Source organism: Oncorhynchus masou, chromosome 11 (genome assembly GCF_036934945.1).
Source record: "Oncorhynchus masou masou isolate Uvic2021 chromosome 11, UVic_Omas_1.1, whole genome shotgun sequence".
NCBI lineage: Eukaryota > Metazoa > Chordata > Actinopteri > Salmoniformes > Salmonidae > Oncorhynchus > Oncorhynchus masou.
The window spans coordinates 31,583,939-31,600,732 of NC_088222.1; the positions used below are offsets into that span (position 1 = coordinate 31,583,939).

Below are 16,794 nucleotides of genomic sequence, written 5' to 3' on the forward strand. Positions count from 1 at the left end.
CCCCTCAACCTACACACAATAACAACAAAGTAAAAACTAGTTTTTAGAAATGTTTGCAAAAAAAAAAGGAAATATTACATTTACGTAAGTATTCAGACCCTTTACTCAGTACTTTGTTGAAGCAACGTTGGCAGTATTCTTGGGTATGACACTACAAGCTTGGCACACCTGTATTTGGGGAGCTTCTCACATTCATCTCTGCAGATCCTCTCAAGCTCTGTCAGGTTGGATGGGGAGCGTCGCTGCACAGCTATTTTCAGGTCTCTCCAGAGATGTTCAATCGGGCTCAAGTTTGGGCTCTGGCTGGGCCATTCAAGAACATTCAGAAACTTGTATCAAAGCCACTCCTGTGTTGACTTGGCTGTGTGCTTAGGGTCGTTGTGCTGTTGGAAGGTGAACCTCCCCCAGTCTGAGCTGTTGAGCTCTCTGGAGCAGGTTTTCATCAAGGATCTCTCTGTACATCTTTGCCTCAATCCTGACTAGTCTCCCAGTCCCTGCCTCTGAAAAACATCCCCACAGCATGATGCTGCCACCACGCTTCACCATAGGGATGCCTGGTTTCCTCCAGACCAAAGAGTTCAATCTCGGTTTCATCAGACCAGAGAATATTGTTTCTTAAGGTCAGAGTCATTTAGGTGCCTTTTGGCAAACTCCAAACTGTCTGGCCATGCGTCTTTTACTGAGGAGTGGCATCCGTCTGGCCACTCTACCATAAATGCCTGATTAGTGGAGTGCTACAGAGATGGTTTGTCCTTCTGGAAAGTTCTCCCATCTCCGCAGAGGAACACTGGAGCTCTGTCAGAGTGACCATTGGGTTCTTGGTCACCTCCCTGACCAAGGTTGCTCAGTTTGGCGGGGCGGCCAACTCTAGGAAGAGTCTTGTTGGTTCCAAATGTCTTACATTTAAGAATGATGGAGGCCACTGTGTTCTTGGGGACGTTCAATGCTGCAGACATTTTTTGGTACCCTTCCCCAGATCTGTGCCTCAACACAATCCTGCCACGGAGCTCTATGGACAATTCCTTGACCTCATGGCTTGGTTTTTGCTCTGACATGCACTGTTAACTGTGGGACCTTATATAGACAGGTGTGCCTTTCCAAATTAATTGAATTTACCACAGGATGACTCCAATTAAGTTGTAAAAACATCTCATGGATGTTCAATGGAAACAGGATGCACCTGGTCTCAATTTCAAGTCTCATAGGAAAGGGTCTGAATACTTATGTGAATAAGGTATATATATGTTTTCTATTTTTAATTCATTTGCAAACATTTCTAAAAACCTGTTTTCTCTTTGACATTATGGGGTACTGTGTGTAGATTGAGATTTTTTTAACATTTAAATACATTTTAGAATAAGGTTGTAATGTATTAAAATAAAAAGGGAAGGTGTCTGAATACTTTCCGAATGCACTGGAGGCACACTACCAGTCAAAAGTCTGGCCATACCTACTAATTCACGGGTTTCTCTTTATTTTTTACTATTCTCTATATTGTAGAAAAATAGCGAAGATATCAAAACTATGGAATAAAACATATGGAATCATGTAGTAACCAAAAGGTTTTAAACAAAGATTATTCAAAGAAGCCACCCTTTGCCTTGATGACAGCTTTGCACACTCTTGGCATTCTCTCAACCAGCATCATGATGTAGTCACCTGGAATGCATTTCAATTAACAGGTGTGCCTTGTTAAAAGTTAATTTGTGGAATTTCCTTCCTTCTTAATGCGTTTGAGCCAATCAGTTGTGTTGTGACAAGATAGGGGTGGTGTACAGAAGATAGTCCTATTTGGTAAAAGAACAAGTCCATGTTATGGCAAGAACAGCTCAAATAAGCAAAGAGAAATGACAGTCCATCATTAATTTAAGACATGAAGGTCAGTCAAGGCGGACAATTTGCAGTCGCAAAGACCCTCAAGCACTATGATGAAACTGGCTCTCATGAGGACAGCTACAGGAAAGGAAGACCCAGAGTTACCTCTGCTGCAGAGAATGAGCTCATTAGAGTTACCAGCCTCAGAAATTGCAGCCCAAATAAATGTTTCACAGAGTTCAAGTAACAGACACATCTCAACATCAACTGTTCAGAGGAGACTGTGTGAATCAGGCCTTCATGGTCAAATTGCTGCAATGAAACCACTACTAAAGGACACCAATAAGAAGAAGAGACTTGTTTGGGCAAAGAAACACAAGCAATGGACATTAGACCGGTGGAAATCTGTCCTTTGGTCTGATGAGTCCAAATTAGATTTTTTGGGTTACAACCACTGTCTTTGTGAGAAGCAGAGTAGGTGAACGGATGATCTCCACATGTGTGGTTCCCACAGTGAAGCATGGACAAGGAGGTGTGATGATGTGGGGGTGCTTTGTTGGTGACACTGTTAGTGATTTATTTAGAATTCAAGGCACACTTAACCAGCATGGCTACCACAGTATTTTGCAGCGATACGCCATCCCATCTGGTTTGCGTTTAGTGGGACTATCATTTGTTTATCAACAGGACAATGACCCAACACACCTCCAGGCTGTGTGAGGGCTATTTGACCAAGAATGAGAGTGATGGGAGTGCTGGATAAGATGACCTGGCCTCCACAATCATCTGACCTCAACCCAATTGAGATGGTTTGGGAAGAGTTGGACCACAGAGTTTAGGAAAAGCAGCCAATAAATGCTCAGCATATGTGGGAACTCCTTCAAGACTGTTGGAAAAGCATTCCATGTAACTACCTCATGAAGCTGGTTGAGAGAATTCCAAGAGTGTACAAAGCTGTCATCAATGCAAAGGATGGCTACTTTGAATAATCTAAAATATATTTTGATTTGTTTAACACTTTTGTGGTTACTACATGATTCAATGTGTTATTTCATAGTTTTGATGTCTTCAATATTATTCTACAATGTAGAAAATAGTAAAAAGAAAAGAAAACCCTTGAATGAGTAGGTGTGTCCAAACTTTTGACTGGAACTGTATGCATGTGTGTACACACACGAAGGGGAGACAGGTTAAAGAATCATTTTTAAGACTTGAGACATGGATTGTGTATGTGTGCCATTCAGAAGGTGAATGGGCAAGACAAAATATTTAAGTGCCTTTGAATGGGGTCTAGTAGTTGATTCTCAGGTTCACCTACTAACAAACATTCCATTCTGGTTTTAAAAGCCTGCCAAAAACTAAATGCATTGTGCCCAACTATTTGAGTGCGTCAAGAACGTTGCTGGGTTTTTTACACTCAACAGTTTCCTGTGTGTGTAAAGAATGGTCCACCACCCAAAGGACATCCAGCCACTTGACACAACCGTGGAAAGTATTGGAGTCAACATGGGCCAGTATCCCTGTGGAACGCTTTCGACAACTTGTAGAGTTCATTGCCAGACTAAATTAGGCTACTCTGAGGGCAAAAGGGGTGCAACTCAATACTAGGAAGGTATTCCTAATGTTTTGTACACTCAGTGTGTGTGTGTGTGTGTGGGTGTGTGTGTGTGTGTGTGTGTGTGTATATATATAAATATATATACACACAATTAATTTAATGACATAATTGTCAAGCCCCTTCAAAAGATTAGAGGACATGATACTGAAGTAAGGAGGAAGAGGTGATTACTTTCACAGGGTTTACTATGACAGGGTATATTTTCTCAATACAATGAGGTGGAGTAACAATGCATTGATTGTAATTAAAACCAACATGATTGCTTTCAGCAAATAGGTGTGTTGCATTGTTTAGCTTTTTTTCTAAGTTAGCAGTGTCATTTAAATTGGTTTATCTACGTAAATCTATAATTGCTTGGGGTTGCACACAATTGCATCACTGTAGATCTACTCCAATGGAGTAGCATCATTAATCATTTGATGCAGCATCCATCATTTAGGGCCTTCGCCATCACTCAAGAAGAGAGACTGATGCAAATCTCGCAGTGCTTCTCAATGTGATGGCTCTAAACATACGCCTTAAATGTGTGTGACTATAATAATAATAAAATGAATGCATGACTCAAATAAATTAGATTAGTGTGAAATGGTTTGGTGCATCACTTACCGAATTCTGCGACAATAGAGGCCATCCCTCCGTAGATGAACGGTTTCCAGTTCAGGTTGGTCATTTCGGTGGTGGCCGCTTCTACGTGATGGAGCCCTGCTAAAAACAACAGCAGGCCGCCGAAATACAAATAAAGAAATTGTTGTAATCGTACATCATGTAACATTGTGCTACCTGATTTGATTACTCCCCGAGAGCTCATACAATCAGCATCACAGAATATTGCGCCGGAAAGGAACGCCTCTCTCAGTCATGAAATTAGCCATCTCAAATATTGAGAATTTCTATTGGCTGCCATTTAAGTCAATCAACATTTAAAGGATTTCAATTGGCTTTGGTTGTTTCATTCCCCGCCCACATCACTGTGTGTAGGATAACGCGAGTGACAGCAATGTCATTCATATTTTCACCACAAGATGATACAATGTAATGTTATCTGATACTACCAGTTCAACTTTTAAAATACAGAGGTGAGTCCCAGTCCTATCTGAAATGTCAATCAAATCAAAGGAATAATCGTTCATTTAGCAGAACCCGCATTGGCCGCAGGTCCGCATGTTAGCGACAACCAGCTTGCTACTATAGTTACTGTAGATTGTTAGCTAAAGCCAACAGTTCTAGAAATAAGTTACGAAACCCGCTACAAACTGCAACACCACATAATGACACCTACCAGTAATGTAAATACAAGTTGTGCACTGCTATTTTATTTTGGATTCCATATCTTCGACATCAAGTGGGTTTATTCAATAAATAAAACAACACAAAAGTTATCCGGCTACGTAGCTTTCCATTTCTAGTGGATTTGTGCCGAAAGAGGAACAGAGGGCACCGGAAGTTTCCGGAACCATTTGGAAGGGTACGCGATAATGATGCAACGCCCTTTTTTAAATGTAGTTTGCCTTTGTTACAATTTCCCTTGGCCGACATATACATTTATAATGTAGTAAATATATTACGTTATATGGCTGTGTATTACACCAGACTTATGTTGTGAGTTAAAGGTATAGGCATATCAAAAATATACTGGCAAACATTTATGAAAACAAATGTAAAGTGTATTATATCAGTTTTGATAGGCCTACAGCATGAATGACAAAAGACTAAACTGTTATAACATTTAGATCAATCAAGTGGTACAAATGTATTTAACATATTATCTTCAATGTTGGGGAAGATACTCAGAAAATATAGTTTACTTAACAAAAGTTACTACTAAAAAGACAATTCTTGCCTAATTCACCTTTTTTTATTTAATTTTAGTCTGTAGTTCCAGTAGTTTGCTACACCGCTACATGGCAAAAAAGTCATTAACTACTGAAAACACTACCTATATTTGAATTTATTTCAACTACCACCAAGCTAATGCAAAGTTGAACTACATGTTGTTCAATACTCTCCAACACTGCCTATTTTCCCATAATTTGCACAAGGTAAAATCCCAGTATTATTTCATGAAAACAGCACATACTGCACTATATGCATTCATGGAGCAGATTTAACAAAACTCAATCACATCAATTCCAGCAGGAAATCTTTTCCATGTCCAGTGGTAGCTTTGAAGCTCATTGAAAGCATTCATTTATTGACCATCATGTAGAAATAACTGCTCAGTTTTCCACAAGAGGGAAGGAAATGAATGACATCTTTGAATGATCCTGTAATTGGCTTTTCCAGCACTCGCATTACAATGCAGGACATTTCTGCCACTAACACAAAGCTCATGCACTTAAACAAATGCTTCTAACATGCACTGCATTTCTTCAGCTATGCAAAAGCATGCTCATAATACTTAATGCATGGGAAAGGTATGTTCATACTCATTCATACTCTGCAAAAGTAAAAATGCTCTCTGTGAATGGCATTCTGTGTGCACAACAAATTTACCAGCTACTTAAATCGGTCAGTTCTGTGGCGTCTCCCCTCAAGGCAAGAGCAACTGTAACCGATGTGAAATGGCTAGCCAGTTAGCGGTGGTGCACGCTAATAGCGTTTCAATCGGTGACGTCACTCGCTCTGAGACCTGAAGTAGTTGTTCCCCTTGCCCTGCGGCTTTTGTGGTGCGATGGGTAACGATGCTTTGTGGGTGACTGTTGATGTGTGCAGAGGGTCCCTGGTTCGAGCCCGGGGCGAGGGACGGATGAAAGTTATACTGTTACATTGGTGCCGTGACCCGGATCACTGGTTGCTATGGAAAAGGAGGTCAAAAGGGGGGTGAGTGTAACCGATGTGAAACGGCTAGCTAGTTAGCAGTGGTGCGCGCTAATAGTGTTTCAATCGGTGACATCACTCGCTCTGAGACCTGCAGTAGTTGTTCCCCTCTGCAAGGGTAACGATGCTTCGCGGGTGGCTGTTGTTGATGTGTACAGAGGGTCCCTGGTTCGAGGCGAGGAGAGGGACGGAAGCAATACTGTTACACAACCACACCCTATATCGTTGTAGCTTCCAAAATAAAATCCAGTGTCAATGGCCAGCTCATTGTATCCCATCCATGTATTACAAATGTGTTGCCTCCTGTGCAAACAATGGTAATAACATTCAAGTTCTATAACGGAAAGATCAGTCAAGCATATAAAAGGGAACAGCCTGAGCCACAGAATCACAGGTGAAACCTGAAAACATAGTAGACCTACAAGTATGTTTGCGTCCAGGGCCACCCCTAGCCACTAAGAGACATAAGCGGCCACTAGGGGCCCCCAAACCACACAAACAAACTCAGACAGGCAGAGAGTTGGAATAGTAGAATATTTGGTTGTACATCACAGTTTTCCCTTGTCATGTCAGTCACTGACAGTCACTCAATTAGCCCATGTCAACAATTTTTGGGATTGGTAAATTAGTCTAACCAGCAATCTAAACTCATGGCCGAATTACCAACCAGGCACGCAGGGCACATGCCCAGGGACCTTGAACTCCAGTGGGCCCCCATTGATTGTATTAGTCACTCCCACTCAGAAATCATATTATATTAACATGGCATGAGTCATGGCCAAATGTGTAGAATTGCAGGAAATTAGCTTTAAAACTGCACATTTTTATCTCTGCAAAATAAGTAGAATTCCATGAAATGAATAATAAAATTGCAAAATGTTCTCTCCGGCCCATGCAAAATGTGTAGTATTGCAGGAACTTAACTTTAAAATGTAACTTTAACTTTAAAATGTTTTGCCCGCAAGGTGGGGGGCCCCCCAACCAAATCTCGCTTAGGGCCCACAAAAGGCTAGGGCCAGCCCTCTTTGCGTCCACCACCTCATTCACATCTCACACAACAAGCCCAGTAGGATCTCAACTAAATCTATCTGAATCAATAACCATTTTTTTTGCTATCTCCCTCTTTATTACAATGAACTGCAATGGTAAGAGGGATCTCTAAGAATGTACAGGTGTTCCAAAAAAACAATACATGACTGTGAGAGCACTATTTGTCCTCTTGCTCTGTCTGTGGCAGGTGCTCTGCAGGTCATCTCCATTGGATAGAAAGGGTAGGGCAGTAGAGTGACTCAGTCTTGAGGATGATGAGTGTTAACGAGCTCCACAAGATCAGAAAGTGGCTCGCATAAGCCTCGTGACTCTTTGGTACAGCTGCTGGACAACTGTCATGAGATTCCTAAAATGGTTTGTCAAAAGAGCACAAAAGACATGATCAGTGAGTGGTGCCAAACACAGCAAACTGTTCAAGGTAAGGTTTTGTTTAACATACTGTATTAAATATATATATATTTATATTCGGTCAAAGATTACTTTGTTAATTACTTTATGAATACTTTATTTATTACCCTTACTGTGAGTATATTAAGACAAAAAAAGTAACTCAATAGCAATCTTGTTTTTACATCCTGTATTGTTATACTGTGTATTTCATTCTCTATCAAGCGAGGAAACATATGCCAACACACACATGTAAAAAACACACACATAAAACAGAGGACATGCCACTACCTCAGATTGTTGCAAACAGATGAACAGATAAGACATTATTAACACACACCATGATTCATGACTAAGACATTTTTGCCCATCACACAAATACAAACACTCGGGCAAACACACTGAAATACACACCTGTACACACACACACACACACACTCACTCATACCTGTACACACACACACTCACTCATACCTGTACACACACATACTCATACACACACCTGTACACACACATACTCACCAGGTGCTAATGGAGACACAGTTGTTGGTGTTGAAGCAGAAGAGTGAAGCCACGCAGTAGACACAGCCCAACAACATAGACAGCAGCCGTCTCTTTAAAGACATCTTTAATTCACAGTCCAAACAATTCTCAACTTCGGCGTTCAACTTCAGAGTTCAAGCCCAAGACAGGAGGTACTGTAGTCTATTCAAAGAATAACATGGCATGGTGGGGTTGAGAACCCGTAGGTGAGGAGTGGGCAATGCTAGCCGTATACAGGGTGAGAATGCCTACTGGCACAGAGGCAGTGGGCACAATTACTGCTGACCAACGGAAGTTTTGAATGGCACTGAAAGGTCTAGTAGGGATGAATAACATTCCCACATTGTATCTCTGTGGGAGCCAGAGGTTTTTTTTACCCTCTGTGATAAAAAGAGGATCTTTGCTCTACATGAAAAGATCACTGTGTACTTGATGTGAACCTGATACTGTTTAGACTGACCTGGTTGGGTTGTTGTGTCTGAGGGTGTGAGAGAGGAGGGAGTTGAGAAACAGTTACAGAAAGAGAGAGAAGAAGACATGTACAGTTGAAGTCGGAAGTTTACATACACCTTTGCCAAATATATTTAAACTCAGTTTGTCACAATTCCTGACATTTAATCAGAGTAAAAATTCCCTGTCTTAGGTCAGTTGGGATCACCACTTTATTTTTTAAGAACGTGAAATGTCAGAGTAATAGTAGAAAGAAATTTATTTCAGCTTTTATTTCTTTCATCACATTCCCATTGGGTCAGAAGTTTACATACACTCAATTAGTATTTGGTAGCGATGCCTTGTAAACTGTTTAACTTGGGTCAAACGTTTCAGGTAGCCTTCCACAAGCTTCCCACAATAAGTTGGGTGAATTTTGGCCAATTCCTCCTGACAGAGCTTGTGTAACTGAGTCAGGTTTGTAGCTCTCCTTGCTTGCAAACACTTTTTCAGTTCTGCCCACAAATTTTCCATAGGATTGAGGTCAGGGCTTTGTAATGGCCACTCCAATACCTTGACTTTGTTGTCCTTAAGCCATTTTGCCACAACTTTGGAAGTATGCTTGGGGTCATTGTCCATTTGAAAGTCCCATTTGTGACCAAGCTTTAACTTTCTGACTGAAGTCTTGAGATGTTGCTTCGATATATATCCACATCATTTTCCAGCCTCATGATGCCATCTATTTTGTGACGTGCACCAGTACCTCCTGCAGCAATGCACCCCCACAACATGATGCTGCCACCCCCGTGCTTCACATTGTGTTGGTCTTCTTCGGCCTCCAAACATAATGATGGTCATTATGGCCAAACAGTTCTATTTTTTTTTCGTCAGACCAGAGAACGTTTCTCCAAAATGTACGATCTTTGTCCCCATGTGCAGTTGCAAACCGTAGTCTGTTTTTTTTATGGCGGTTAAAGAGCAGTGGCTTCTTCCTTGCTGAGCGGCTTGTTTTACTGTGGATTTGGATGCTGTTGTACCTGTTTCCTCCAGCATCTTCAAAAGGTCCTTCGCTGTTGTTCTAGCATTGAATTGCACTTTTCGCACCAAAGTACGCTCATCTCTAGGAAACCGAACGCATCTCCTTCCTGAGCGGTATGATGGCTGCGTGATCCCATGGTGTTTATACTTGCGTACTATTGTTTGTAAAGATGAAAGTGGTACCTTCAGGCTTTTGGAAATTGCTCCCAAGGATGAACCAGACTATTGGAGATATACAATTTTTTTTTGTGAGGTCTTGGCTGATTTATTTAGATTTTCCCATGATGTCAAGCAAAGAGGCACTGAGTGTGAAGGTAGGCCTTGAAATACATCCACAGCTACACCTCCAATTGACTCAAATGATGTCAATTAGCCTATCCGAAGCTTCTAAAGCCATGACATTTTCTGGAATTTTCCAAGCTGTTTAAAGGTACAGTCAACTTGGTGTATGTAAACTTCTGACCCACTGGAATTGTGATACAGTGAATTTTAGGTGAAACAATCTGTCTGTAAACAATTGTTGGAAAAATTACTTGTGTCATGCAAAAAGTAGATGTTCTAACCAACTTGCCAAAACTATAGTTTATTAACAAGGAATTTGTGGAGTGGTTGAAAAACGAGTTTTAATGACTCCAACCTAAGTGTATGTAAACTTCTGACTTCAACTGTAAATGCATACTCCTATGTGGAAATTGGGTAGTAATTTGTGCAGGGTTATGTCACCCAATGAAGTGTTTCCCATACGTAAAACAGAAGTAGTTGACTGATGACAGAGATTCGTGTTATCCTGTCTGGCAAATATAAACTCTCTCTCCCTGTCTCTCATTCTCTCCCTATCATGTATTTTGCCTCTGTTTGTTTAGAGCTGTGTAAATGCATACAGAAAACCCTAAGCCATAACGTCCAATAGGTACAGTGGTTAGTCACAGCACATTTTGTACAGCACTGTGATTGTGCAGTGTTGTGTGCCAAGATGAAGGGGCTTCTCAAGATGAAAATTCCTTCTATAATACACTGCTCAAAAAAATAAAGGGAACACTTAAACAACACAATGTAACTCCAAGTCAATCACACTTCTGTGAAATCAAACTGTCCACTTAGGAAGCAACACTGATTGACAATAAATTTCACATGCTGTTGTGCAAATGGAATAGACAACACGTGGAAATTATAGGCAATTAGCAAGACCCCCCCCCCCCCCCCAATAAAGGAGTGGTTCTGCAGGTGATAACCACAGATCTCTTCTCAGTTCCTATGCTTCCTGGCTGATGTTTTGGTCACTTTTGAATGCTGGTGGTGCTTTCACTCTAGTGTTAGCATGAGACGGAGTCTACAACCCACACAAGTGGCTCAAGTAGTGCAGCTCCTCCAGGATGGAACATCAATGCGAGCTGTGGCAAGAAGGTTTGCAGTGTCTGTCAGCATAGTGTCCAGAGCATGGAGGCGCTACCAGGAGACAGGCCAGTACATCAGGAGACGAGGAGGCCGTAGGAGGGCAACAACCCAGCAGCAGGACCGCTACCTCCGCCTTTGTGCAAAGAGGAGCAGGAGGAGCACTGACAGAGCCCTGCAAAATGACCTCCAGCAGGCCACAAATGTGCATGTGTCTGCTCGAACGGTCAGAAACAGACTCCATGAGGGTGGTATGACTGCCATTAGGTACCGAGATGAGATCCTCAGACCCCTTGTGAGACCATATGCTGGTGTGGTTGGCCCTGGGTTCCTCCTAATGCAAGACAATGCTAGACCTCATGTGGCGGGAGTGTGTCAGCAGTTCCTGCAAGAGGAAGGCATTGATGTAATGGACTGGCACGCCCGTTCCCCAGACCTGAATCCAATTGAGCACATCTGGGACATAATGTCTCGCTCCATCCACCAACGCCACGTTGCACCACAGACGGTCCAGGAGTTGGCGGATGCTTTAGTCCAGGTCTGGGAGGAGATCCCTCAGGAGACCATCCGCTACCTCATCAGGAGCATGCCCAGGCATTGTAGGGAGGTCATACAGGCACGTGGAGGCCACACACACTACTGAGCCTCATTTTGACTTGTTTTAAGGACATTACATCAAAGTTGGATCAGCCTGTAGTGTGGTTTTCCACTTTAATTTTGAGTGTGACTCCAAATCCAGACCTCCATGGGTTGATAAATTTGATTTCCATTGATAATTTTTGTGTGATTTTGTTGTCGGCACATTCAACTATGTAAAGAAAAAGTATTTAATAAGAATATTTCATTCATTCAGATCTAGGATGTGTTATTTTAGTGTTCCCTTTATTTTTTTGAGCAGTGTATTATTTTTGCTAGGACTCACCTTAGACACTAGAGGAGCCAAGAGAGCAGATACTCTTTGTTGATTCTAGTAAGTGGGAGTAGATGGTTGTTTTCTCTTCCATGTCTCTATCTGGATTTTTTTTCTTCTGTGTGTTTCCTAAAGGACTCATATATATGCCTACAGATGGGTCTTCCCAAGCGACACGCCACAGAACCCTTCCTCTCTTACCTTACTGCCCTACTATTGAATTCAATGAACGGGGCTTTAAAAAACACTAATGACTGTATGATGACGATACAGATGGCATCGAAAGCGGATCTATTTTAGTGTCTTGTCAGATTGTGTTTATACTGCATACTACTGTCATTAACCCAGATTCGGTGGTGGTGAACCCTTGTGGAAAATGGCCCCATCATCCCGAATGTCTGCACCAGGGACTCTTCGAGGGGACTGGGATGACAGCCAGATAGCAGGCTGGACAAGAGTCAGATGCAGAGGAACCACAGCTGCAGACGAGAGAGGCGGGGAGATACTTTGCCCTCTCAGGAGCAAAGGCGCATCAGGAGTGGATGAGTACCCTCTGAATGTTCTACCTTTTTTTTCCATAACTTTTTAATTAACAGCACTTTTTATTATTGTTTTACAAGGAGTTTGGCAGAGAAAGATATTAACAAGAAACATTTACAGAAGTCAATACAAATAGGAAAAAGGGTCTTTGGATTCAAATGTCAATATACCACAGCAGGAGTGGATGTTGGTGGATATAATTGATTTGTTTTGAGGGTGTGGGGATCTCACAGATATACAAGACTTAGAGCTTGTAAATGACTCAATGGCAGCTTACAATAAGACATGCTGGATAGGAGAGTCGGGTGGCAACCTCACGGCCATGATGCCTGGTGTGAGACCTATACCAACCCCTGTTGTCTGCACCTCAATGACACCAGAAATTATGGGATGGATCCTGAGTGTGGCCTGTCTCCTCATTATCTCAACCAACCTGCTGGTAGCTGCTGCTCTGTTTCAGCTAATGTGCAGGAAGGGCAGTCAGAGCTGGTGCTTCGTTATCAACCTGGCCATGCCAGATACCTTGATGTCCCTAACAACAGGGTTTCATTTCAATTCAGGGGATGAACAGACTCAATTTGTGAATTCTTGATCAACTGGATAATGAACATGATATATTTTTACACTAATAATCTAAATACAGTATCATATAGTATGTTTGTTATTCTCCTCTGCTCTGCAGGCATGGCGCGGCAGCTACAGCAGAGAAACTTTGACAGCAGCAGCCTTTGCACCTTCTCTGTCATCTGTCCTCAGGGCCTCATTGTGGTGTTCTGTGCTGGCTTCTTCCCCATCCTCTCTGTCTTCAACTACTTCTACCTGGACATCCTGAAGATTGCCTGTGGCCACCAGATGCAGGTCCGTCAGGCCAGCTAAAGGCTTCCACAGCGCAGCCACTACTGGGGCCACGCCAAGGCCCTGAGGACTGTGGCTCTGCTGGTGGTCTGTTTCACCATCTGCTGGTGCCGTTTGTTGTGTGTGGTGCAGGTGCTGTGTGAGGGCTGTGAGTTGTACAAGGTGCTGGAGAATGACCTGTAACTGCTGGGGCTGTCCAACCCCCTCATCAACCCTCTGGTGTACGTCTGCTGGCAGAGGGAGGTGTGGCTGAAGATCGGGGAACTCATCTCCGTTAAGGACAGGTTCAGGAACACAGCCGTGTTAGAGGCTAGAGGGAGATGTCAGACAGAGCTGAGTATACTGCGTACACTTATACTGTTATATCTGTGGACAATGTCCTGAGCCTGGACCCCATCTTCCCCCGGTCACCACTGAACAGGGCCACACTGTATCGCTTTCTGCCTCAACCACCTTGTAAATGACTTAAACATTTTGAGAACAACTCATTGAGGTTGAATAAACCAATTTGAACACTTACTGTGGCAGCTTAGAGCTTTCTCCATTTCTGGTAGAAACGGTTCACATCACACGTCTGGCGACAGCAACCAACTGCCAAGAACAACCAAAAGTGGAAAAATAACAGAGTGAGATGGATGTGGAGACATCATGAAACCTATTTGCTGTTTTTCCTCTGTTTCCTCTACTAACCTAATTGATATTATCTCTGCAAAGAATGGACTTTGTCCCTCTACATTCCCACCCAGCTAGCACATAATGCTCTGATCGCTATATGTTTCTTAGAGCATGATTGCTCTGGGAATGGTGCAGGATAGTTACTTGGCTTTGGAACATTCTCAGTACATCGAACTTGACAAAATAATGTTATTTTTTTGCTATTTCATTACTTTAACAGAACGTTTCCTAAAAGTTCAAACTTGGTTACATTTAATTACATTTTTTGTTAATGTTCTAGGAACCTTTTCCAACTGGATTGACATTGGGAATATCATCAAATTGTTCCGAGAATGTTAAGAAACAATGCTTTCCTGTGGGAATTTCAGTACTGCAGCATAATGTTTTCTGTAGGTTTACACATGGTTCAATTTTCTCAGAACACTACAAATATTTTCCATAAAACCCAATAATTGGGCACACCTGATCTTACTAAGTGCTTGTTTCGTTTGAAATGGGGTCTGTTTGAATAAACTAAAATGAACAACTTTGTATTAGTAAAAAAACATGGCATCATGGTGGATAGAGAACAGAAGATCATAGCTTTAAATCTCATTGCCACAGTGTTTGCATGATTAATGCCTAAGCAAATTCAATTCCATGTGTCCTATCTGTGCTTGGAGATCAAAACAGTTAAACTAAGCTAGCAGTGTTATTAAAAGTCTTATTGAAACATTCAGTGAAAGTTTTAAGGAAAATAAAATAACCTAGAATTTCTGTTCTCAGAACGTTAATAAAATCTCCCAGGAACACTTTTAGGGAACCATAGTAAAACGTCCTCAGAACCTCCCTGCAACATTAAAATGTATGTTCCCAGAGCAGCCATCGCCTGTATTGTGGGAGGCAATATTGTCAACCAATCATTAGGATGCTTTTGCTTGACCCACACGAACTTGACCAATGTCATGACTGAAACAGGAGCCAACTTTGCTGCAATTCATGTATACAGTGGATATGTACAAATGAGTGTCTCTCTCTCTCACCAATTGAGTGTACAATGTACAAACATATATATTTTCAGTTTGAGTGTTTTGATATGATTTATTTTTTATGTTTAGTTCAACATTATAAAGAAAAACTTTTATAAACAATGACAAAACCGCCATGTTGCACTGAGCCTTGCTGTTGGAAAACAACATCAGTAGTTTCCACCTAATTGGCGACAGATTTCCATGCAAATATTCTAAAATCTGCATTTAAAAAAAGTTGCACCCTTTCTCACCAGAGATGTTTCCATCAAATTGACTTGTTGCAGATAAGAAGCTGTGCGTGATGATGTAGTGCACATAAAAATAATTTTGCAGTTAAATTCGAATGTACCGAATAAAAAAAATCAAGCTAAATGGGTTTCAATCACATTTTCAACTGTACTGATGGTTTTCTCGCAATTTGTTTTGCGTTATATAGCGAATTTGCCCACTCTGGTATTGACCCTGCATGTTTTTCCGACGAGTCCTAGTCGGAGGATCACAGAACATGTTATCGCGGGACTCCAATTTTATTTAGATATGATAGTTATTATATCAATATTTGCGCATAAAAGCGTTTCCACCGACATTTCATGCATAATTAATCCCACAATGTTCTGCTTCCATCAGGCCTGTCATTAAATGTTTTTCCCGACGTACTTTACTCGCATTAAAAGGTTGGATGGAAACCCGGTTAGTGTCACACTTTAGGCTGTCCCAGATGCACCTCCCCCGAATTCACTCTTCGACGTTTGTCCACATTCCGTTGCTTTCACCTCACCACTTAAACGAGCCCAGTCTATGTGTCTGAGAAGCAGTGGTGGAAAAAGTACTCATTTGTAATACTTGAGTAAAAGTAAAGATACCTAAAAAGTTAATTACTCAAGTAAAAGTGAAAGTCACCTCGTAAAATACTATTTGAGTAAAAGTCTAAAAGTATTTGGTTTGAAATATATTTAAGTATCAAAAATACATGGAATTGCTAAAATATATTTATAAGGCCTTCGGAAAGTTCAGACCCCTTGACTTTTTCCACATTTTGTTAAGTTACAGTCTTATTCTAAAATTGATTAAATTGTTTTTTTTCCCTCATCAATCTACACACAATACCCCATAATGACACAGCAAAAATTGGTTTTTAGAAATGTTTGCAAATAAAATACGTAAGTATTCAGACCTGGAGGTGAACCTTGTCCCCAGTCTGAGCTGTTGAGCTGGAGCAGGTTTTCATCAAGGATCTCTCTGTACTTTGCTCTGTTCATCTTTGCCTCAATCCTGACTAGTCTCCCAGTCGCTGCCGCTGAAAAACATCCCCACAGCATGATGCTGCCACCACCATGCTTCCCCGTAGGGATGGTGCCAGGTTTCCTCCAGACGTAATGCTTGGCATTCAAGCAAAAGTGTTCAGTCTTGTTTTCATCGGACCAGATAATCTTATTTCTCATAGTGTGACAGTCTTTAGGTGCCTTTTGGCAAACTCCAAGCGGGCTTTCATGTGCCTTTTACTGAGGAGTGGCTTCCGTCTGGCCACTCTACCATAAAGGCCTGATTGGTGGAGTGCTGCAGATGGTTGCCCTTCTGGAAGTTTCTCCAATCTCCACAGAGGAACTCCAAAGCTCTGTCAGAGTGATCATCGGGTTCTTTGTCACCATTCTAATCTGGGGCCGCAGGGTAGCCTAGTGGTTAGAGCGTTAGACTAGTAACCGGAAGGTTGCAAA

General features: G+C 41.7%; 1 protein-coding gene and 1 pseudogene across 3 annotated transcripts in view; one reads left to right on the forward strand and one right to left on the reverse strand.

Moving 5' to 3' along the window:
• The window catches only part of LOC135548524 (brain mitochondrial carrier protein 1-like), a 17,651-nt gene extending 12,793 nt beyond the window's left edge, over nucleotides 1-4,858 (reverse strand). Inside the window, exons 1-2 of one of the 3 annotated variants that reach the window (XM_064978225.1) lie at nucleotides 4,713-4,858; nucleotides 4,040-4,135 (exon numbers count right to left, since the gene is read on the reverse strand). In XM_064978225.1, coding sequence (XP_064834297.1) covers nucleotides 4,040-4,103 — 64 coding nt within the window. In that variant the 5' untranslated portion in view covers nucleotides 4,104-4,135; nucleotides 4,713-4,858. Of the gene's footprint in view, nucleotides 1-4,039; nucleotides 4,267-4,712 lie in introns of those variants that run through there. The other 2 variants (XM_064978223.1, XM_064978222.1) reach the window with 2 other exon arrangements.
• LOC135548526 (glucose-dependent insulinotropic receptor-like) lies at nucleotides 4,421-15,210 on the forward strand (annotated as a pseudogene).
• The last annotated feature ends 1,584 nt before the right edge of the window (nucleotides 15,211-16,794 follow it).